General features: G+C 37.9%; 1 protein-coding gene across 42 annotated transcripts in view; it reads left to right on the plus strand.

The window, feature by feature from the left end:
* PARD3 (par-3 family cell polarity regulator) overlaps nucleotides 1-25027 on the plus strand; it is a 705875-nt gene that overhangs the window by 343798 nt on the left and 337050 nt on the right. For 35 of the 42 annotated variants that reach the window (XM_055352954.2, XM_055352955.2, XM_031015292.3 and 32 more), the window contains one exon: nucleotides 17806-17937. The exons of the other annotated variants lie outside the window; for them this stretch is intronic. In XM_055352954.2, coding sequence (XP_055208929.1) covers nucleotides 17806-17937 — 132 coding nt within the window. The remainder of the gene's footprint in view (nucleotides 1-17805; nucleotides 17938-25027) is intronic. 42 annotated transcript variants of the gene reach the window in all.

The following is a 25027-nucleotide window of genomic DNA, read 5'->3' on the forward strand; positions in this document are numbered from 1 at the left end:
AAGTAGAACATTAGCCTTAAAACCTCTGCAGCACAGGAACACATGTTAGGAGAGCACTGAGACTCTCACTGCCAATTAACCACATCCACCTAGCTGACGCAGTTTCATTTTTAAATATTTATTTATTTATTTATTTTGAGATGGGGTCTTGCTTTGTCACCCAGGCTGGAGTGCAGTGGTGCAATCTCAGCTCACTACAACTTCTACCTCCCAGGTTCAAGCATTCTCCTGCCTCAGCCTCCCAAGTAGCTGGGTCTACTGGCACTAGCCATCACACCTGGCTGATTGTTTAATTTTTTTAGAAACGGGGTCTTGCTATGTTGCCCAGGCTGGTCTCAAACTTTTGGACTTGGGTGATCCTCCCATCTCAGCCTCCCAAAGGCTGGAATTACAGACATGAGCCACCATGCCCGCCTGTTGTTTTAAATAACATGCTTCTATCATTGTAGAAAATTTGGCAAACTTATAGAATAGAACAAAATAAAATTATTCATAACTCCAGAACCCAGCAACAACCAGTATTCACACACACACACACACACACACACACACAAGTTGGAGTCATGCTATGTTCACATATTTGCATCCTGATTATTTCAACATTATTTTTCATACAATAGGGATTTTCCCTGGTGTGAATTTTATTATCAATATTTTAATGAGTGTAAAACATTTCATTGTAGATTGTATTCTGTTTTCTCTCAATTTTGGACATCCATGCTCTTTCTCTTTTTTTCACATTTTAAGTATCAGTGTTGTGAGACATCCTTAAATATAATATTTATCTTAAAAATTGTTAAATATTCAGCAATCTTTTTACTTCCATGGAGCAGTATTTAATGTAGCCAGATGCCCATACTTTCCCATAGGAAAAGCCTTCATCTACATATATATTTCTAGATGAAGTGATATTCGCATATGATATACTTGAATAGTAATGTGTAATGAATTAGTATTTTGAATTTTCATTGGCTTTACTCTTCAAATAGTAATCTTGCTGTCTGCGTTTTATGCTGTTTGTATTTTAGTCTGAGAGCTCATATATAAATATGATAAAATGGCATTTTATTTTCAGTTATAAAAAGCCTCCTCATCTTTTCAATATTCAGAAGGAAGGAAAGCATACTTGCTGCTTAGGTACAAAGCATTCAATTTATTTATTTCTGTTAAGCCCATGAGAGCTTACCTATGCTCTCATGCTTTAAGATGTTATAAATTCTTATGAGTCTGTAGTGGTTCAGGTTTTCTGTATAAAATTGTAGAAATAAATTAGTTGTGCATTCATAGCCCTCTGATTTAGTGATCTCTAGTGGTTAAAATAAGTTAACATTCTTAAATAACTCATCTACATAGTTAAGTGGTTTATATTCTTCCAAGTTAAATGAGCAGAGTAAATTATTTTAGAATAATATTACCAATCAATTAAAATCTTGTTTCTAAGCAGGAAAGTTGTATTCTGATACGTTAGAGCACCATCATGTCAAACTCTCTCCTTTGGTTCAAAATCACAAACAAGAGGTGGAGTCTTCCTTGTTGAAATAGTGGTCATAATCTCATTCCACTATTAGGCTTAGTGGGCAGGGTGTACAGATGATGATGATACTCAGTTGCTTGAGGGCCTGAAGAGGCCGAGGGTCCCATAGGCTTCTGAATTTCTTAAAATATTTCATGCTTTCATCTGGAAGTGAGATGGAGAGGGTAAGGGAGTTGTGGCTTTTTTCAAAGTTATTTGAAATACTCACCTTTGTGTCCAGTATTTTGTGGCTGACTGCCTTTTCCAGCTGTTTTAGGGAACATTTTGCTCATACTTTGTGTGGAAAGTTTCTTGCTAGAGGCTGTATTTTCGTTTGAGAGTTAAACATGTGGTTAATGTTTTATCCTGAGGAAGAGTATTTCAATCGGTGTGAATACTTAAATCATCTTACCACCTCTTTGGTCTTCCTTATTAAGTCAGTGTTGCTGTGAATAAAGAGGCCAGCTAGTCTGTGGAGAGCATGCGATTTATCCCATCAAGAAAGATGTAATGAGCTCTTAGAAGAATCTGCTTTCCATGCAGTGCCGGGGATAAGGACTGTGGACTATTTCACTGTGCAGTTGCTACAAGCCATTGTTCCTTCCCTCTAAATAATGAGTGGCATTGTTTTTGTAAATTATATTTCCCCCTAAACAATTAACATAGGTAGACTTAGTATAAAAACCAGGTCTGGACAAGTTTCCAAAAGAGATTCTCACCTGATTAGGGAAAGGGGAAGAAAGTAATAAAGGGAACCTATTGCATTGGCATCATTAGCTTCCTTTTCTTTTGATTTTTTAAATGGAGACCTTGAAATGTTTCTTACCCCTTGGGTTTATTATTTCTGTTTGGTTTAGTTGCTTAGCATGTTTGTTATCTTTCCAATACACACAACCAATACACACAATCCAATCCCCCGATACACACAACCACTTGTAAGAGATGCTTTCTTAGTTATGTCTTTGTCATCTCGCTTTTCTTTCTATTAGAAGGGTGAGATGTTTTGTCTAAGTTTAGGAAATTATTTTTATAAACATTTTTGAAGTATTTTTCAAGGTTCCCCAACCCCCTTTTTTTCCCTGATAGTAATACAGCTTGCTCTTTGCATATGTACGGTAATGAAGGGTATATAGAAACAGGGAAATGCCATCAGGCTTCTGTGTCCATGGGTTCCGCATCCATGGATTCAACCAAGATTAGATTGAAAATATTTGGAACAACAACAAAAAAAGAATGGTTGTGTCTGTACTGAACACGTAGAAACTTTTCTTTGTCCTAATTTCCTATATAATGCAGAATAACAACTATTTACACGAAGCATTTTCTTTGTAGTAGGTCATGTAAGTCATCTAGAGATCATTTAAACTATATGGGAGGATGTGCATGGGTTATGTGCAGTAGTCCACCATTTTATGTAAGAGACTTCAGCATCTGTGGATTTTGGTATCTGCAAGGGGTTCTGGAACCAGTCCCCCATGGATACTGAGGGATGATTGTAATTTGAAATTTTGAAGATGAGTAGTAATGACATTTTAATGTATTAACTTCAGGACTTCTGTGGAGCATGGCTCTATACAGATGTTGGCTATTCTTATTACCAGGGGGAACCATCCAAGTATAGTTTAATTTCCTGCAATGTTTCCAATTTCTGCTGTATTGAGAGAATTTTCCTATGCCTCATAAATATGGATAGTTTACATAATGTTATATTATGTGTTGAGTTCTTATAGTTAATGTTTAACTTTATTTGATGGTTTTTTCTGTTGTATGACATTTATATTTTTGCCAATTTTGTTTGCTTTTATAAGTAACCTTTAGAAGTACCCTTCAGAGAATGTCCTTATTTATCAATTTATGTTGGCATCGCTGATTATTTTCTTTGACTAGATTCCTCAAATAGACTTATTTGGTAAGGAGATGAACATTTTTAAAGCTATTAGTAATTGTTTCACATAAATTCTAGGCTAATAAAGTATGAAGTAGTTAGGATGTATAAAATGCTCTGAGAAGTCCTAGATAAATAGGATAGGAGTGAGGCTTGAGGGTGGTGGTGAAGGAAACTAGCAGCTGGTACTCCTGAGTTCCAGAACTTACTGTCTTACTAGATAGCTTAAAGGTTCTACATGGGTGTGCATCAGAATTACCTGTAGACTTCCAAGAGCTGAAACACAGGCATTACTCACACCAACAGATTCCTTTACCCACTCCAGAAAATTTGTGTGCTTCCTTAAAGCTCTTCTGTGGTTTTCAGGGCTCGGTCTTTTTTTTTTTTTTTTTTTCCTGCAGGACCTCGGGTCTAGCTGAAAACAAAGTATGGTTACATTTTAAGGGAGAGGAAATAGGAATATAGTCATGCCTCGCTTAATGACAGAGATACATCCTGAGAACTGCATTGTTAGGCGATTTCATCCTTGTGTGAACATCATAGAGTGCACTTACACAAACCTAGATGGTGTAGCCTACAACACACCTAGGTTACATGGTATATCCTGTTCTTCTAGGCTGGAAACCTATATAGCATGTAGCTATACTGAATAGGTAGCTGGGACACAATGCATTCATATTTAGATATTTATGTCCAACATATCTAAACATAGAAGAAGTACAGTAAAAATACAGGATTTTAATCTTATGTGATCACCATTATATATGTGGTCCATTGACGTTGTTATGGGGTGCATGACTGTATAATGGTTTTTTTTAAGATATCTTTTCTTTAAGCCAATGCAGAATAGAATCTAGTACGTTTGCTGTATTTGGGTTTGTGACATTTCACTTCCTCTCATACTTAGATTGCACAAATTTATCATTTTCAAATGAAAAATTAATTTTGAGTATTTTAAAAGTCCTACAACTCATTTAATATTGGATGTTGACTATCAGTACAAAAGTAGAACTGGAAATATTTTTCTAGATAGAAGCCTTAATGAAAACAATGTTTCTGTCTACTGTTTCTGTGTGCTCCTTCATTCCTTTCAAAACCCCTTTGTTTCTTTTCCTTCCCTTCCTTTTCCCCTTCCCATCCCCTCCCCTCCCCTTCCCCTTCCCATTCCTTTCCCTTTCCCCTTCCCCTTCCCTTTCCCCTCCCGTTTCTTGTTCCGTTCCCCTTCCTCTTCCCTTTCCCTTCCTTTCCCCTTCCCCTTCCCCTTTTCTTTCCCCTCCCCTTTCCTTCCCCTTCTCTTTCCTTTCCCTTTTCCTTCCTCCCCTTCCCCTTCCCCTTCCCCTTCTCTTTCCCTTTTCCCTTCCTTTCCCTTCCCCCTCCCTTTCCCATTCCTTTCCTCTTCCCTTCCCCTTCCCTCACCTTCCCCTCCCCCTTCCCTTTCCTCCCCTTCCCCTCCTCGTTCCCTTTCCTACCCTTCCCCTCCCCATTCTCTTTCCTCCCCTTCCCCTTCCCTGCTTCTCCCTTCCCCCCTCTCTTCCCTCTCCCCTTCCCTCCCATTCCCTCCCCTCTCCCCTCCTCTCCCCCTTTCTCCTCCCTTTCCCCTTTCCCTTCCCCTTCTCCTTCCTCTTCCCCTTCCCTTTTCCTTTTCTTTTTCTTTTGCCACTGTCTGGCTCTGCTCTATTGCCCAGGCTGGAGTTCAGTGCATGGCTTACCGCAGTTTCAACTTTATGGGTTCAAGTGATCCTCCCATCTCAGCCCATGAATTAGCTTGGACTACAAGCATGGGCCACCCCACCCAGCTATTTTTTTTTTAAGAGATGGGGTCTCACTATGTTGCCCAGGCTGATCTTGAACTCCTGGGCTCAAGTGATCCTCCCATCTTGGCCTCCCAATGTGTTTGGATTACAGGCCTGAGCCACTGCGCCTGCACCAGTTTGACTTCTTGATTTCTGCTTCTCCTCATTCATTCTTTCTAATTTACAAGGCCAACTGTCATATTAGTAAATTTGAAAACACTATTTTATTTCTAAATTACGTTTTTAAAAGTTTATTTTGTTTATTTTTTTCCCTTTATGTTCTGTTGGATTTGAAGAAGATTATTTTAAACCACAAAATACACTTGACCAGTTGGCTGCTGAGAAGAAGTTGTTTATCGTTTGGTTGTGAGCCAAGCATAGCTTCCAGCATTGTGGTAACCATCCAAAAGCTTAAAGGATGAGCTGAGATAGTTCTTTAGAATCACATGTCCTCTGTGACAGACCTGTAGCTCTCTTTAATTTTCTGCGGCATTAGTTTCAAGAGAGATCCAGCTGAGAATAGACTTGAAACTATTCTGCTGCAACATTTGTATTTCCTATTAGAGGTCTCTATAACTATAAATTTTACCCTTCTATTTTGCATATTAAAATATCTTATTTGAATGCAGCACATTTTTGAACTTTCAGTCAGTATGGTTATAATCATTTCTACAATAGGCTGGGCTCACTGAGTTATTGATAACCTAGTCTCATCTTTTTCTATGCTACATTAGGAATACAGTCTGCCTTCATATGCTTTAAATATTTTGTGTTCAAAGTGATAAAGTCCTAAGGTGTTATTGATAAAATTTTGGAGCTTGGATGCGATATTTTTAGAGTTCACAAACCACTGCAGGAGTATAAATCCTGAATAAAGTCAGAAGCCTTCTTGTGTGCCCTTAAAGTTACATACATCACAGAGGGAAATGAATATGTTATACCTGATTGTCTTGACTTAGGGGAGAGGACCAGGAACTATCATTGATTAAATTATATGGAACAAAATTTTGCATAGTCTATATACATTGAAAAAATATTTTAATCTCATTTGATTTCATTTCATCTTTTTATTTATTTATTTATTTATTTTTCTTGAGATGGAGTCTCACTCTGTCGCCCAGGCTGGAATGCAATGGTGTGATCTCAGTTCACTGCAACCTCTGCCTCCTGGGTTCAAGCGAAACTCCTGCCTCAGCCTCCCCAGTAGCTGGGATTACAGGCGCCCACTACCACACCTGGCTAATTTTTTGTATTTTTAGTAGAGCCAGGGTTTCACCGTGTTGGCCAGGCTGGTCTTGAACTCCTGACTTCAGGTGATCCACCCGCCTCGGCCTCCCACAGTGCTGGGATTACAGGCATCAGCCACCGTGCCTGGCTTCATCTTTTTAAGCTAGTTTCTATTTTTAATTTTTTATAACTCAGCTTATAAGCCTACCTATTTTGAGTTGTGAAGTTAGATCTAGTCCCTTCAGGTCCTGTTATTAACAAGAAGAGTATCAGATGGATTGCTGCGACTGGAGCACCTGTTTGCATTCTAAGGACTTTAAACATCCTTTCTTTTAATTTTGCATATATTCCTGCTCCTGTTATGATCTGGGCTGCCTTTGGAGAAATGTGTTCCAGTCAGCGTTTCTCGAAATTTGGTAGTAGAAGTGGTTTCCATCTATTTTACCTATAAGCCATATCTGTTTTCTTGGTTTTAATATTTTCACTAATGATAACAAAGTTGTTTTTGAATACTTGCTATTCCTAGGCATTATGGCATGCTTGGTATGTTACATGTTATATATCATTTAATTATACCTATACCAGAAGTGTAGGTACTGTTGCTGTACCCATTTTATTTTTATTTTTATTTTTATTTTTTTGAGACGGAGTCTGGCTGTGTTGCCCAAGCTGGAGTGCAGTGGCGTGATCTCGGCTCACTGCAAGCTCTGCCTCCCAGGTTCATGCCATTCTCCTGCCTCAGCCTCACGAGTAGCTGGGACTACAGGTGCCTGCCACCACACCCGGCTAATTTTTTTGTATTTTTAGTAGAGACGGGGTTTCACCGTGTTAGTCAGGATGGTCTTGATCTCCTGACCTCGTTATCCACCCGCCTCGGCCTCCCAAAGTGCTGGGATTACAGGTGTGAACCCCCGCACCCGGCCTTGTACCCATTTTATTGGTGAGCAAGTAGAGCCCTGGAGAGTTTAAATAGCTCACCTAATAGTTCAACCAGCTGTTAAATGATAAAGTTGTGATATAAATGTGCTGAATTCTCTTGGCTGGGTACTTGCACTTTTGTATTTAATTTTTATTGGGGCATCTTGTTGCAATATCTGTTTTATTTTGACTTTAGTTAGATTATGTTTTTTTGGGGGAAAGGGGAGAGTAAGGTTTCAATAGACGTTACTCAAATTCCCTGAATCACATTTTCTAAAATTGTAGTTTTTAGCCATGAATGGAGGACAGAAATAGTTTCCTTGAATATTAATATCCTTTTTAGAGAACATGCTTTTTCTGCTAATGGGATTGTAGAGAGGAACTCAGTTCTTTAGAAGTTTGTGCCATCCATTTCTTTACTCTAAATGCTTCCCATGTGGCAATGTAATTCTCCACAAAAGTCATTACTTATGAGAAACAGTATGTAGGATAAGATTATGATAAATGAAAATAAGCACTTTCTACATTAAGATAAAAAGTATCTGTGGAGACAGTGTACCTGAGGAGGCACCTTCACAATTAAGGGGAAAGCTAAGGTAGACTGTACCTAGGGACTTTCACAGAAATTACCCAATTCTTCTACGCATCCATCCAGTTCATTGGAGTTTGGATTGTGGGCTGAAAAATGGAAGAAAGTGGTAATTATCTTACATTGTCAGACTAGCTATATGTGATGTAACTCTCTTCATTTTCAAATTGTAGTAATTTATTTAAATATATATGTATATATACATTCGTTTTTGAATTCAGACGAAAAATATTTAGAAAAATATAAAATATTTATGATGCACATCTAAATAATGTATAAGACTGTAGGTATTTTGGAATTAGGCAACCACTATAAGTATTTTACTATCTCTCCCTCTGTCTAGCATCTGTTCCCTTCTTTCTGTATTGTGCATAGTACTCTTGATGCAAAATGCTATTGTTACTTATAATTTTAGTTTTGGAGCATACATATTTAGAGTTGAGCATTTTTGAAAGAAAAGGGCCGGGTGCGGTGGCTCACGCCTGTAATCCCAGCACTTTGGGAGGCCGAGGCGGGCGGATCACGAGGTCAGGAGGTCGTGGTGGCGGGCGCCTGTAGTCCCAGCTGTGCCGGAGGCTGAGGCTGGAGGATGGCGTGAACCCGGGAGGCGGTGCTTGCAGTGAGCCGAGATCACGCCACTGCACTCCAGCCTGGGCCACAGAGCGAGACTCCATCTCAAAAAAAAAAAAAAGAAAGAAAATGAAATGTTGTTGCGTATTTCTTGCCTTCAAAGTTAAGCACTTTCTAAAATGTTTTTAAATTGTTTCAGTATAAATTTGTTTTTCAGAGTTAAGCAGCTTTTAGTCAAATGTTGCTCATGTTTAGTGTAGTGTAAGAAAGTGAGTCAAGATCTTCAAGATTTAATTGAACCTGAAATATTTATTTATTTATTCTTTCACACACTCACCCTTCTTGTTTTAAGGAGTATAGGTCAAAAGTGGTGGTCCCGTGTTCTCCATTCCTGCCCACTGCTGACAGTGGAATGCTGGTGGCTCTAGGGGAATTCAGGGGCCATGTTGGCCCTTATGAAATACTGTGCAGGAAAGCAAGTGGAGCTATGGTTCATGCGGCTTTCCTTTAGGCTCTGTCCTTCAGTTCCTCAGAGTCTAAGAGTAGACAACATTTTTGTAATTTTTTATAAACGTTAAACTTCCCTCATCTATTTCCTCCTCACTTCTTTCTGCATGTTTTCCTAGGATAAAGAAGATAATCTAAGTTATACCTGGAAAGAGATTTTCTCTTGTTTTGAGAGAGGATCTCTCTCTGTTGCCCAGACTGGATTGCAGTGGTCCAGCTGTTGCTCACTACAGTCTCAAGCTCCTGGAATTAATCAGATCTTTGTGTTGTAAAATAATTTGAGGCTGGGCACAGTGGCTCACACCTGTAATCTCAGCACTTTGGGAGGCCAAGATGGGAGGATTTCTTGAGGCCAGGAGCTTGAGACCAGCCTGAGCAACATAGTAAGACTCAGTCTCTACAAAAAATTAAAAAATTAGCCATGTGTGGTGATGTGTGCCTATAGTCTCAGCTATTCGGAAGGCTGAGGTGGGAGGATCACTTGAGCTGGGGAGGTTGAGGCTTCAGTGAGCTATGATTGTGCCTCTGCACTCCAGCCTGGGTGACAGAGTGAGACCCTGTCTCCCAAAAAAATAAAAAAAAAATTAAAACAAAATTAAAAAATTATTTTAAGAATGAAATGAGACAGTTTTAAAGCCAACATTTTACGTATGGTTATTCTTAACACTGTATAGTATTTCTTAGTGAACCAACCATCTCTGTGAAAATATAATTTGTGATCAAATATATCATCATTTTGAATTCAAGAACTACCTTCCCATGTGATGGGATGCTTGTGTAGCTGTGACTAGATATCAGAAATTTTTGTCATTAGCCACCTAAACTATGGTTCCATGTTAGATTAAGAATGAGAAGTTGGAAATTTTATTACTCAGGATTGAGTAGAGGCTAGGCTGGTGGTGCATACCTATAATTCCATACTTTGGGAGGCTTAGGCAGGAGGATCATTTGAACTCAGGAGTTTAAGACCAGCCTCGGCAATATAGTGAGACTTTGTCTCTCCAAAAAGTTAAAAAATTAGCTGAGTGTGTTGGCTTGCACCTGTAGTCTTAGGTACTTGGGAGTCTGAGGTGGGAGGATCGCTTGAGCCCGGGAGGTGGAGGTTGCAGTGAGCCAAGATTGTGCCATTGCTCTCCAACCTGGACGACAGAGTGAGAACCTCTCTCAAAAAAAGAAAAAGGAAATTGAGTGAGTAGAATTTGGGCATTGAGGTGGGTAGGTGTAACCATGAGAATGGGTTGTCATCCTCATCTCCACAATTTATTTGTTATCACTTCTCCAGTTCCCTGTTTCTTCTTTCAGTCAGTAAGAGGTTAACCTAGCTGTTGTCTAGCTTGTTCCTTCCAGCTTTAAAATGCTGTATCCAAAATTTTTCATGGCTTCCTTCTCTGTCAAAGTGGATTAGGAACAGCTGAGAAAATTGGTTCAAACAAGCACCCTGGATGTGGTTGAGTTTTGCTGATCTTTCTCTTCTCCTTGGATTCCCTGGTTGGCTCTCTGGACAGATCCGGTGGCTTCAGAGAAATCCGCGCCCGTTTTAGTTTGATCAGACCTGCATCTCCAGGAGAGATTTTTGACCAATCCTTTTTCATATTGGATCCCTTTATGTTCATAGCCTGATACAGATCCATACTCCTGTGATTATTTTTCTTGTTTGATAAGACCGTTAACAAGATACTGGCCAGTTATAGGTTATGACTTAAAACTAAAATGTCATGCTTCTGATTTTGTCAGTGTATCAACTTGAAGGGTTTGCTGCCATGACAGGAATTGTATTTGGAAACTTAGTTGTAATTTTCAAATTGTTTCTAATATAGAAATTCTTCTATATTAGAATTCCACCATGAAAATTTTTGGCATATTCAGAATTCTTGAGTTCCTCACCAAATTAAGTGAATTTTATTATCTAGAAGATACTGAGTATGTATCAGAATGACTGGAAAAGATATTATCAAATGTGAAGAATGATATAGGTCATTTTTCAAGTCAGAATGAGTTTTAAGAACTATGGATAATACCTTTAACATTTCAAAGGAAAAATCCTAGTAAAAATTTGATATATATATTAGGTTATTTTATTTTGTATATTATTAATTTGTTGGATAGTTAATTTGCTTGGAAAAATTATTTTCAAATTTTTTTACTTACTCCTGTTCAAAACTTTAACTCAGTTGAAAAGGAAAATTGGCCGGGCATGGTGGCTTATGCCTGTAATCCTAGCACTTTGGAAGGCCGAGGCGAGCGGATCGCCTGAGGTCAGGAGTTCAAGACCAGTCTGCCGAACATGGTGAAACCCTGTCTCTACTAAAAATACAAAAAATTAGCCAGGCATGATGGTGGGTGCCTGTAATCCCAGCTACTCAGGAGGCTGAGGCAGGAGAATCGCTTGAACCAGGGAGACGGAGGTTGTGGTGAGCCGAGATTGAGCCACTGCACTCCAGCCTGGGGCCACAAGAGCAAAACTTCGTCTCCGAAAAAAAAGAAAATTGACATTTAAACATGAAAAATTACTTAAGTAATTTGAGCTAAAGAGGTGCTACAATACGTCTTTTGGCATTCAAAATCTCTGGATTCTGACCAGTGTTTCTGGTTGCAAACTCCACCATGGTTTAGCAAACTATTAATTATTACTAATGATCCCGATGTGGTTGTTTTGACAAAAATGTATGGTTGTTTGAGTTTCCTCTTTGTCTTGCCATAGTTCTGTTATAAAAACTTTATAAACACATACTCTTTCATTTGTCTTTTCCATACCTCTCATTAATAGTTATTAAGAATGTGGGGGAAACCTGTTAGCAAAAAGGAAAAGTAAGATGTATACATGTACCAGTGCTGATTATGTGCTGGATACTGGCTTAGGAATTACAGATAATATAGGAACAGATTACCTGGCCTCAGTTCCACAACATTAGGCATTACACATAGGAAGTTGGTTTGCATGGATTTCAAATATTGCTTTTTAGTTGGTTCATTATACTTAGGAATAGACATGCACCTAGGGTAAATGATAATGAATACTGTGTTTGGAATAAAATTCTAGGTTTCCTTATTTAAAAAAAAGTCTTAATAGGCATTTAGTTTATTTAAACCAATAGGAACTGCCAAATTTTCTGCCTTCATTTACAAGTTGGTGATTAAGCCTGCGTTTTGTGTGTGTGAGTCATTTTACTTCACCCTTATCTGTCTCTTTTTTTCTGTTATTATTTATTTTTTAGAAGATGAATGAATGATGGTCAGAAAGTACAGACCATATTTACAGATCACCTTCTGGTTGTTATCTTCTCATACACTTTAGCTATGGCATTGCTTCCAAGGTCACGCTCTGGTGTAGCCATAAGGAGGTACAAAAGATAAACTCCTGCCCCAAATGCAGTAAGGAGTCTGCTACATTAAATCAATAATATGATTGCTGATAATTTTAGCAAGCTTCATGTAATTAAAATTATTCTGGCTGGGTGCGGTGGCTCACACCTGTAATCCCAGCACTTTGGGAGGCCGAGGCGGGTGGATCACGAGGTCAGGAGATCGAGACCATCCTGGCTAACATGGTGAAACCCCATCTCTACTAAAAATACAGAAAATTAGCCGGGTGTGGTGGCGGGCACCTGTAGTCCCAGCTACTCGGGAGGCTGAGGCAGGAGAATGGCGTGAACACAGGAGGCAGAGCTTGCAGTGAGCTGAGATTGCGCCACTGCACTCCAGCCTCGGCAACAGAGCGAGACTCTGTCTCAAAAAAAAAATTATTCTAAGCCATCATTATTAATTTTACTTCAGTCTCCTAATTTCAGATTAGATATCCTGAAAATAGTTCCCTTTGTTTTTTGTGTATCATTTCCTGGAGAAATAATTAAGCAGAACATTGAATTCTCTTTTACCATAATTGCAGAGTTGAAAAATGTGGGAAATGTAAAATCTTAACATCACACGGGAATATTTGAAGCCATATGATGCATAGAGGTTCTGAATGAAATGTATATGCATTGAGTATTTTGTATTTCAAAATATGCTATGATTTCTCATAATTCTTAAAAAAAAATGAGATTTTTGCACTGAAACGAGGTGGAAACATAGTTGGGTTTCCTGTGCCAACACAGAAATGTTTATGACTTCTATAATGCTCATGAAATCCCAGTTCTGACTTCTGCAACAGAGGGATATAGTCTTGCCAAGAAATCTGACCATCAGCTAAATAGCTGTTTCTGGGAGATAAAGCTTGGAGTTGCAGCTTAGTATGCCGAGAATGAGCTTCTGTCTCAAGGCATTGGGTGGGCTCTGTATGGTTTTCCTGAATTGTAATAAGCTTGGGGAGGGCTAAGGTGGGAGAAGACACTTACTTTCCTTACCCTGAAAGAGATTTTCTCCATAGCCAGGATACCGGAACCAGGGAGCAGCAAATTAATATGCATTTCCCAGCTGGAGTGGCTTTTTGACACCTGATGCTGTGGCGGTACATTTAGATGATAAGGAAAATCCCTGATCGCAGCAGGAACATCTGTTTTTCCCTGGCAAGAAGGAAAATTTCCCACCTAGCACAAAGCTGAGCAGCTATTTGGGGCAGCCTCATAAGTGGAGGATTAAAGTTATAATTTAAAAACGGGAGAGTAATTCCTTATGGCATTTTTTTGGTATAATCTTTTAGATAAAGTAATAACTCTAACAAATTAATTTATGCCATTAGTAAGTTTTATAATCATTAGAATTATGTATATTTGATTTAAAATTTTTGATTTATAGTTATAATTTGATTCATAAGTGAGCGTATATAGTCTTGAATAGATTGGTTACAACTGCCGTATTTTAACAATTAATTTATGCTAAAGCAAATACTTTCAAATTGAAAATAGAGTGCATGATGTATATTTCAGTGGACAGTGGTATCTAGTATAAATTGTGTTGTAGAAAATATTTAATACATTGTATGCTGCGATGTTTATGGATATCTCTCCATCATAAATACAGAAACACAGCTTTACAGGCCTACAGTCCTTGTATGCACTTGATACACATTGTATGCAGTAGACAGTGAACTAGATTTGTGGCCAGACTTCAGGACTGGGAGGAAGAAACATGACTGAAATGCTAGTAGGACCTGCATGATGCTGTCAAAAATATAACAAATATGTTGATAGGAATTAATAATGTATTTTAAAAATTCTTCAACTGATTGATAATAATTCAAGATTGCTGTAAATAACTGCAGTTTTCATACATTATACGTAAGTCAATATATGGATTCATTATTGATTTTACATGAATTAGGAAAATTCCTTTGTTATGAGAGTGAACGTTAGTTTTAGTTTTATTATCCATGAACTCAAAGTTGATTCCACAAATATAAAATTGTAGAATTCTTCAAGTGCAGTGGAAAAGTGCAGACCTTGCCATCTTCCGCCATTCTTTCTCTTAGTCTGATTGTTGTATGTTGCTGTGCTGCAGGTACTGCATGTCATAATTGACTTACATGGAGAAACAGTGTACTGTTTTTTCTGTGCATTTGGAAATAATCACATTTGCCACAGACATCATATGCTGTAGGTGTGACATGAAGTTGAAATAGGCATATAACAGTGGTATACATCTTTTAGTATAAATCTAAAAATACAGTGATTACATTTCACTGAAAATACATTTTACTAAAGTTTATCTTAATGCCTCTTTGAAGCATTCCCTAAACAATTTTTAAAACAACTTATCAAAATGTTCTTTTAAAATTCCAGGATTCTGAAACCATGTGAAATAGGGAACCTAAAAAATATTCATGAAAAAGTCATCCACATTGGTGTAAGCCACTGTGCTGAGTGCTTGGGTTTAAAGGTGAATGATGATCTGCCCAGGCTTCCCTGTAAGATTAGAAATAGCAATTTTTAAAATTAGCTAAATTATAAGTTAGAACCATAATTAAAGTAAAATTAGAACAGAGTGGTAACAAAAAGCATGGCATGATTAGTTCAATTGAGAATCAGGGAATGCTTCTTAGAAAGTAGCATTTGAACTGGGCTTTGAAGAATGTTCAGTATTTCTATAGAAGAAATGATGTTGGAAGTACAGGTCTCAAAGAAAGCAAGAATGAAGGTGAAGAAGTTTGTGTGGTACAGTAAGCACCATTGTCTGAAATTCCCTCTGGTCTACCTATAGTGTTTGCTGGAGGTTTGATGTGATCCAGCATATGTTTTAGGAAACTCCTGTGCCAGAAAGTGGTGCAGAACATTGTTAGAGAGGATATGGCCAGAGCCTGTGTCCAGTTAGAAGGCCACTGTTAAAATTTCAGGTAAGAGACAAGTTGATCCTGAACTAGGTTTATGGCCGAGGACCAAAATCAGCAAAAATGTTGTATCAATAAGACTTAGAAGCTGTGGAGATCAAAGAGGGAGGAAAGAGAGTAAAGCTAATTCTAAATATTTTAGGGAATGGTGCCCGAGTCAAAATAGGGAGCTCAGTTTCGAGGTATCTTTGGGACCTCTTGTTGGAAACTGAGATCATGAATTCAGGAAACAGTTTCGTTTTCGTGACTTGTGCTTAAAAGTTGTCAGGGTAGGACGTGGTGAAATTGTGCACTTTTTGAGCTTGTCCAGAGAGATAATAATCAGCAGTCCATAGAGCCAACAAGACCATCTATGGGAAGAGGAAGAATGGCATAGATTCAGGAAGGAGCAGAGGGGTGGGTACCAGTAGCATACTGGACTCCAGACACCGAAAGGTGAGAATTGTGTGGGGCCTGATCTCTTCATTTCAAAAGTGGACTCTTTTTCTTTTCAAGTGATATTTTGTCACTATGCAAATATCCAGTTATCTATCAACTCTTAACATAATAGTTTTAGTATGATTATCTTTGCCTGAATTATTTCATGAGGAGTTGAAAATGGTCGTATTTCTAATTCTGTTATTAGTTCTATTTCCATTATTTGGCATTCTTCTGAAAAGACGAGTTTCCCCTCATGAACTGGTACTGTTGATTTCTCTGAAATACAGTTCCTACTGAAAAGAGAGGGCAGATTTTTAAAAATACTTTTGGGTTAATTATTCATTCTCTAAGTAAGCAGTTGGTGTAATAATCACCTCAAATGGTGGGAAATGAGTATGAAAGCCTGGTCCCTAGTCAATGATAGCCTCAATTTTTGTTTTTGACATAAAAATTATACTTGCATTTCAGTGTACTTTAATTCCTCCTTCTCTTTGTAGACACATAAGGTTCTGTCACTAATAAATAAAGTTCTGTCATTAACAAGTTTACCCTTTATGACTTATCTGAATTTCTTATTAGTATAAGAAAGTCTTACAGAATAAGCTTATCAGTGTATCTATGGACTGTCATATGAAACGGTATTTCCTTTCCTTTTTTCTGAAGCTTAAGTTTTAAGGAGAGACTCTTAGTATCTTGAGATATGGTGAACCTTAGTTTCTAGTTTGCTTCCTTAGTTAGTTTTTGTCCATGTCTTCTCCTTACCATTTCTATTAAAAAAAAAAAAAAAAACTTGCTGCTAAAGTTTCATCTTACTACTGAGTTTTTAAAGATTTTATTTCTTGCAGGTTAATTCTTAAAGTTTATGAAGTTTCATGTCAAAGTTTATGTTGGTAAATGTTTATCAGTTTCCTTTTGTTTGAACATATGTCCCAATATTTACATAAACCCAATACTATCAATTCATTTTTAAGTTTTATTCCCTGATGAAACTCATGAAGGAAGAGCAAATAGTATCCTGATCTATAACTAAGTTTTATACATTGCAAACCTATTATATTGCACTTTTTTGTTTCTGTGTTTGTATTGGGTGTTCATATAGTTCAGCACATGAAGAGTAAGTATCAATCACGCATGTAATACTTATAGCCAGATTACTCTTAACAGTGTTACTAAGGATAATATGCCAGTACTTCTTCTAACTTGGTGTACTGAGTTAAGTGGATCCAACTGAAGGTAATATTTTACTTTGTTCTTATAGGAGATGATTTAGATTTCATCGTTGAACTAAAAAGTTTGACTCCCCTAGTTTATCCTAGCTTTCTCATTTCTTTTCAGAACATTGAAATGAGGTTTTACAGCTCATAAGCCAAAGGAAGTTAGTATAATTTTTTATTTGAAAGAAATATCAAGTAACATTTGGTTGTTCTGGGGAGTATTAAAAACTTAGTTGATAAATATTTATTTATGTAAAGACATCGCTTGTCATATCCATGTCACAGTGAACAATTACGTATCTGTTATGTAACAAATAATAGTGATAGGCCAGTTTTTTTCCCCTGATATTTGAGTTAATGCTGACTACTATCTTGTGAAGTAGGTAATAGAAACAGCCTGAATAATCTAAATCTCTTATCCAAAAATCACAAAACCATAAGGCTTTGAAGAAAGGGCAAATTTATTAATCTTCCTTATTTTTAGCATTTCTGATGAATTAAGATGGTACCTCATAATTTAATTATGAGACTGGAAAGAAGAGAAAATGCCACAGTTGAGAGAGAGTGAAAGTCTCGTATAGAAGTACTTTTCACTTTTTGGTGTACGTACTTGGTTTAGGTGATTGATTTGGATAGGAGTGCAAAGTGTAGTGTTTTGTCTGTTGTGTGCCGTGTGTGTGTGCCACCCTTCCTGCTGTAATTATTAGACTTGCCTGTCCTCGGCACATGGTTATAATTCCGAGGTCTAATCTGGGTGGAACGTCCTCAATCAGCTATTTTGTATAGGATTGGGAAGATGTTTTAAATATGTAGAATCATTTTTCTGCTACTTTTGAAAAACCAGGTGCATTACTGATTTGCAAGGTCTGGTTTTTTACAAGACACCTTTTTGTTTCTTTTTGAATAGAAAGATGAAAACTACAGAAGCCTCCCACGGGATACTAGTAACTGGTCTAACCAATTTCAGAGAGACAATGCTCGCTCGTCTCTGAGTGCCAGTCACCCAATGGTGGGCAAGTGGCTGGAGAAACAAGAACAGGTAACATGACAAATCCTTATATGTGCGTCATTGCTGTAACATCCTGTCCCATACCCCAAAGATGTTTCTCCCATCTCAATCACTGGTGATGATTAAAAGTTAATTATTCTAACAAACTTTAGTTAAGTACCAATCTCTATGTCAGAGTTTATCTAACATAAATGCAGGATATTTCTGGCTGGTCTCTGATCACAGATTTATTGTGAGCAGTTATGAATATTTGCAGTAGATTCTGAAGGTTCAGGGCTTTAGAGTTTGTAATGCTGCAGAGGCACAGATGTTTGGCAGTGAATCATGCTGTTAGTGAGTAGACTTTCAAGACTCTTCTCTTGTTTAATAGGCAATAAGTCCAAGGATCTGAAGACGCAAATTAAAACTTTCTGTTGTACCTAACTTCACTGTATGAGAGAAATATATCCTATGGTGTTGTTTTAGAATTTAGATTACAGTGTTTTGTCATGTTTGGGCACTTATCCCTTCATAAATTTCAAGGACCTATTTTAGGTTTATCAGTCTTTAGAGTTATCTGTTTCACTGTGCAGTGCAGCCACCTACAATTCGTGAAATCAGAATTGTTTACCACTCAGAAATAATTATTTTCTGCCTTGGAAAGAATGACTTTTACAAAGTTGTTGCATCAGTGTTAGAAGAGTCCTCCTTTCATATGAAGACTCAGAATGTATCTGATGAGTTACTTTTTTTTTCCCACTTTTTTTTTTATACTTTAAGTTTTAGGGTACATGTGCACAATGTGCAGATTTGTTACATATGTATACATGTGCCATGTTGGTGTGCTGCACCCATTAACTCGTCATTTAGCGTTAGGTATATCTCCTAATGCTTTCCCTCCCCCCTCCCCCCACCTCCGATGAGTTAATTATTTCAGTGTTTTTTTTTAATGCTTCAGTTGTTTATTATTGACTCACAATGGGTTTTTTGTAGTAGGGAATCCCAGTGTTTTATAATTTTAATTGTGCTTTCTTCCAGCTTTATTGAAGTATAATTGACAGATAAAAATAGTATATATTTAAAGGGTACAGTATGAGGTTTTTATATATGTATATATTAATACAATGATTACCACAATCAAGATAATTTATCTGCTGGGTGCGGTGGCTCACTTCTGTAATCCCAGCACTTTGGGAGGCCGAGGTGGGCAGATCACGAGGTCAGGAGATCGAGACCATCCTGGCTAACACGGTGAAACCCTGTCTCAACTAAAAATACAAAAAATTAGCCGGGCGTGGTGGCGGGCACCTGTAGTTCCAGCTACTGGGGAGGCTGAGGCAGGAGAATGGCGTGAACCCGGGAGGCGGAGCTTGCAGTGAGCCAAGATCACGCCACTGCACTCTAGCCTGGGCGACAAAGTGAGACTCTCTCTCTCTCAAAAAAAAAAAAGATAATTTATCCATCACATTACATAGATATAATTTTGTGTGTATGTGTGGTGAAAACACTTGAGATGTATTCTGTTGGCAAATTTTTTAAAATTTAATTTAATTTTTTTGAGATAGGGTCTTGCTCTGTCACCCAGGCTGGAGTGCAGTGGTGCAACCATAGCTCACTGCAGCCTCGAACTTCTAGGCTCAAGTGTTCCTCTTACCTCATCCTCCCTGGTAGCTAGGACTATATGTGTACACCACCATGCCCAGCTAATTAAAAAAAATGTTTTATTTTGTGGAGACGGTCTCACTTTGCTATCCAGGCTAGTCTTGAACTCCTGGCCTCAAACAATCCTACTGTCTTGGCCTCCCAAAGTGTCATGGTTATAGGCATCAGCCACTGTGCCTAGCTTCTTAGCAAATTTCAAGTATAAAATATGTTTATTAGACTCACCTAATGCTATATATTAGGTCTCCAGAGTTCATTCGTCTTACAATTGAAAGTTTTTACCCTATGGCCAATATTTTTCCTTTTTCCACACCCCACTCCCTGTGGTAACTGCCATTGTACTCTGTTAGCATGAGTTCATTTTTTTTTTTCCCCAAGATTCCACTTATAAGTAAAATCATACAGATTTTGTCTTTCTGTGTTTGGCTTATTTCTTTTAGCATAATGCCCGTTAGGTTCATCCATGTTGTCACAAATGTCAGAATGTCCTTTTTTATTAAAGGCTGAATAATATTCCATTTTATACATTTATGTGTACACATACACACACACACACACACACGCAGTGTATATTACATTTTCTTTATCCATTCATCGGTTGCAGGTCACTTAGGTTGTTTCCATATCTTGGCTATTGTGAATTTATGCTTCTGTGTACATGGAATTGCAAATATGTCTTTGATATAGTGATTTTATTTATCATGGATATATATGCAGAAGCAGAATTGCTGGATCATATGGTAGTTCTATTTTTTTAAGTTTTTGAGGAGACTTCATACTGTTTCATAGAGGCTGTCCTAATTTACATTACCACCAGCAGTATACCAGGGTTTCCTTCTCTTTGCATCCTTGTTATCACTTTCATTTTGACTTCTTTTTTTTTCTTTCTTCTTCTTTCTTTTTTTTTTTTTGAGATAGAGTCTTGCTGTGTCGCTCAGGCTGGAGTGCAGTGGTGCGATCTCGGTTCACCACAACCTCTGCCTCCTGGGTTCAAGCAATTCCCCTGCCTCAGCCTCCTGGGTAGCTGGGATTACAGGTGCCCACCACGCCCAGCTAATTTTTTTTGTATTTTTAGTAGAGATGGGGTTTCATCATGTTGGTCAAGGTGGTCTTGATCTATTGACCTCATGATCTGCCCGCCTCAGCTTTTCAAAGTGCTGGGATTGCAGGTGTGAGCCACAGCACCTGGCCCTTTTTTTTTTTTTTTTTTGAGATGGAGTCTTGCTCTGTTGCCCAGGCTAGAGTGCAGTGGCACAATCTCAGCTTACTGCAGCTTCTACCTCTTGGGTTCAAGCAGTTCTCCTGTCTCAGTCTCCAAAGTAACTGGGATTACAGGCACACACCACCATGCCCAGTTAATTTTTTGTGTTTTTAGTACAGATGGGGTTTCACCATGTTGGCCAGGGTGGCCTCAAACTGCTGACCTCAAGTGATACACCTGCCTCAGCCTCCCAAAGTGCTGATTTCAGGCATGAGCCACTCTACCCGGCCGTATTTTGATGTTTGATAACAGCCATCCTACCAGTGTGAGGTGATGTCCTACCTTGCTTTTGATTTACATTTCCCTGGTGATGAGTGATGCTGATCATTTTTCAGTGCTTTTAATAAAAAGCCACGTGTTTGTTTAGTTGGTCACTTATTTTCTTTAAAAAGTTTATATGGATAGAAAACAAGGTGGGTACTCAGAGTTTAGTTGCTTTATTAACTTTTAAAATTATTAATGATTTTGTTGACTAAATGCTGGAATAAATTGTTTTTCAATTTAGATTAATGACAGCTGTAGAAAGAAATCATAAATGTTTTACATATTTCATCTCAGCCTATGTTTTATGGTATAAAGATCCTAAAGTAACTTCGTGGATGTAGGGTCTTAAAATATGAAACAGCAAAAAGGGACAGCTTGCCTTGCACACCGTGATGGCACAGGAAATGTCCTAATTTTGTCATATATTAAGTGTTAGCATACAAACATTGTGTGATGGAAATAATTTTAAATAATAAAACAGCCATGGCAGTTCTATGAAGGAAACATAATTTTCTCAACATAATTCAGATTTTTAAACTAATTGATATTAGTATCTTATTGTTACTTTGAAATAAATGTTTTTAAGATTTAGATAGTTTCTCATGGACCCAGAAGTCAGACTGACTGGTTACTAGCTGTTTACCATATATGAGATTTGGGCACATTACTCTACTTGTCCATACATCAGTTTACTCATCCAGCAAATAGGGATAATTGTAGAACTTGTCTCAGGGGTTGCCGTGTCAAGTGATACAACACCCGCCAAAGGCTTAGAATCAGGCCTGGTACCTAGAAATACTCAACGCATTAATATAATAGGACAGGTAACAGACAACCTGGAATCTAGAATGAGGAAATGTTTGGCATATATGTAGCAGGAAGTCTGGAGCTAGGGAATATGTGGGAGTTAACTCTGTAGCTTAGCAACCTCACTCACATTTTTTCAGGGAGCCTTCCTGAAGGCCACCTTAGCTCTGTGCTCTAGCTTGTCCTTTTCTTTCAGAGCCACATCCTTGCACAGAGGAAGGGGAACAGGGCCTTTGTCTTCTTTTTGTGGCTCTTTGTAAAAGCAAATACATTTTTCCTAATAACCTCCTGACAGATCCCTGATCATGTTTGTTGGCTGGAATTGCCCTACTCTTCTGCCCATATCAAAATCAAAGGGAGTAAAAGCACCAGTATAGGTTTTGATGGATAGAGCTTGACCCCTGGAGCTGGGGCTGCGGTGGGAGCTCCCTTCTTTACGTTCCCTGAAACACAGTTTCCCATCACTGCACACAGTCAGATCTGTAAAGCAAGGGATATGTGGGCAGGGATGGGGAGTGACGACCAGAAGTTGGTTGAGTAAGCTAAATAGGACTTTTTTTTTTTTTTTAATACTGCAAAATTGGTAGAAAAAGATTGGTAGCCCAGAGCTTCTAAAATATGATACAGCTTAATTATATCATAAAGATATAACTTTTATGTTTCTATTGTCATTGTAGACCTGTTTTTAAGGAAGTAGTATATTCTTTGTAATTTTGTTATAAAATAGTTTATTTTTAAGCAAAAGGGATGGCATTGAGAAGCCACACACACCAAAGACCGAGCTTTGATTTGCTTCTGTTGAAGTTATTTGAGTTAGTTGTCTATGTGGACTGAGAGGGTACGTAAGTCTAAAAACATCTTCTTTGGCATAAGTGTAAAAAAATGATGTTCCATTCCTGAAATTTGATTTGAGTGAAACTGTATACTAGAAGAGTAGAAGCCATTGATGTTTTCACATCCAGCAGAATAATTAATTAAACTAAAATCTATTGAAGAGGACAAGAACCACAGAAACAAAACAAAACTCCCTCTCAAATTTTTTCAAAAGTAAGCACTATTGTTTGTGCAGAAGAGGAATCTTAGGTTATGCTTTATATACTAGAAATCTATTCCAATTATTCCCATTTAATTATGGATTTATTCTGTTAACCATTCCCAGAAAGTCATCTGACTTTAATGACCTGATGTCTCTTCTGAGGCTTTCTTTTTCTCTTTAGTTTTTGCTATTAAACATATAATAAAGAGGATTGCATCATGTACATGAAAAAATATTTTGTATGCTTAAAAAAAAAATCCTCTGCCTTTCCAATTTGGGAACGCCAGGGTAGAACTGATGGCCATCTTCCTTTAGTTGTGTGGTCTGGAGCGAGGTCAGCAGAGTTTTAGATTTTATGTGCCTCCAGTGGTTTTGTTTTTGCTCTGTTTTCTACTTAATGCTTATCTCTCATTATCTGTTTCTGAAGGCAGTTATGACCTTATCAGCTTTTCCAGTGGGAATAAGCAGAAGGAATGGAAAGGCAAAAGAGTGCTTTAAAGTGCTAAGCTAGCCGGCCCCTCTTGAAGTCTGGGGTGTCTTATTCTTTGGGTGGCATTGGTCCTACTTACGGGGATAGTGAATCTTCTTTCTGTAAGAATATTGGTTAGTTTTACTTCAATAAGAAAAGATAGGTTGTATGTCTTATTAGAAGTCTGTAGCAGCAAGCACAGTATGATTTCCAAAAAGAGTAGCCGGGATTTTCAGTGACTAATCACCTTGTTCAGAATAGCCCATAGCTGAATCCTATATCAGAGTCATCTCACAAGTTATGCTTCTGAAATTTTGACTCTGACACTCAAGAAACAAATGAACAAAAAAACAACAGCACTTTTAGTTTTGATGTTTGACAGTGTTTTAAGAAGTTCAAATTCCTTTTTAATGGTAACTGTTTCCCTGACTCAGCATAGAATATAGTTTGATATTGGCAGATAATAGATCATAAGCTGACTTTGTTCTTATATCCCCACACTTTATTGTAACTAATAAATTCCACAGAAGAGGCAGCAGGAACTTTGTGATACATGATTGGAAGAATTTAGGACCAGAAGGTAGAGGGACCTTAAGGAAAACATAAGCTAATTGGGAGCCTGCCATTTTCACAACCTTCTCTTGATGAATAGGCCTGAGCCCAATTAGCAGAAACAGCAGAGAGGCACAAGGCACGTTCCAGCCGCTGCTTAAGCTCTGTTATAGGGGAATGACTGCCCTGACCTTTAGAGCAAAATTCATGTTTTTTCCATGTTTTAGGGCTCTCTCCATCAAGAAAAACATCATTTAATTGGAGATTATACAAACTGAGGCAAACTGGAGGGAAAACTGACTTAAATGTTTGTTGATGAAGACAAAATGCCAATGTGTACATCATTTTCATACCTTTGGCAGCTACAAAAGAATCCCACCATCCAGTGTCAAGTCTCAAAGTCTCAGAGGCCAGAGTTTTGGGAGCAATGATGATACCTTTTTTCCTTTTTATTTTATATACCTTTGTCACTTTCTGCAGCTGTGATGCTTTTTCTTTATACTTTTCAGAATATTTATGCATTATAAACAATATTCACATGATACATGGTATGGTTTGGCTGTGTCCCCACCCAAATCTCATCTTGAATTGTAACTCCCACAATTTCCACGTATTGTGGGAGGGTCCTGGTGGGAGGTAATTGAATCATGGGGGCAGGTCTTTCCCATGCTGTTCTCATGATAGTAAGTCTCATGAACTCTGATGGTTTTAAAAATGGGAATTTCCCTGCTCGAACTCTTTCTTTGCCTGCCGCCATCCATGTAAGATGTGACTTTCTCCTCCCTGCCTTCCACAATGATTGTGAGGCCTCCCTAGCCGCATGGAACTGTAACATGTCCATTAAACCTCTTCCTTTTGTAAATTGCCCAGTCTCAGGTATGTATTTATCAGCAGCATGAGAACGGACTAATACAATACACAATATATAAGTTATATTCACAAATTATTTGAGAAGGTAAGTTTCTGTGAGTTTAATTTTTTGTTTTCATTATAATTTACAGCCAAATTCTTGAAGATTGAGGGCAAAAGTAAATTTAAAAACTAGTGAAGAAACATTTTTCAGCATATCCAGGTTTTATGGAGGCAGTTT

Source organism: Gorilla gorilla, chromosome 8 (assembly GCF_029281585.2).
Source record: "Gorilla gorilla gorilla isolate KB3781 chromosome 8, NHGRI_mGorGor1-v2.1_pri, whole genome shotgun sequence".
Lineage (NCBI taxonomy): Eukaryota > Metazoa > Chordata > Mammalia > Primates > Hominidae > Gorilla > Gorilla gorilla.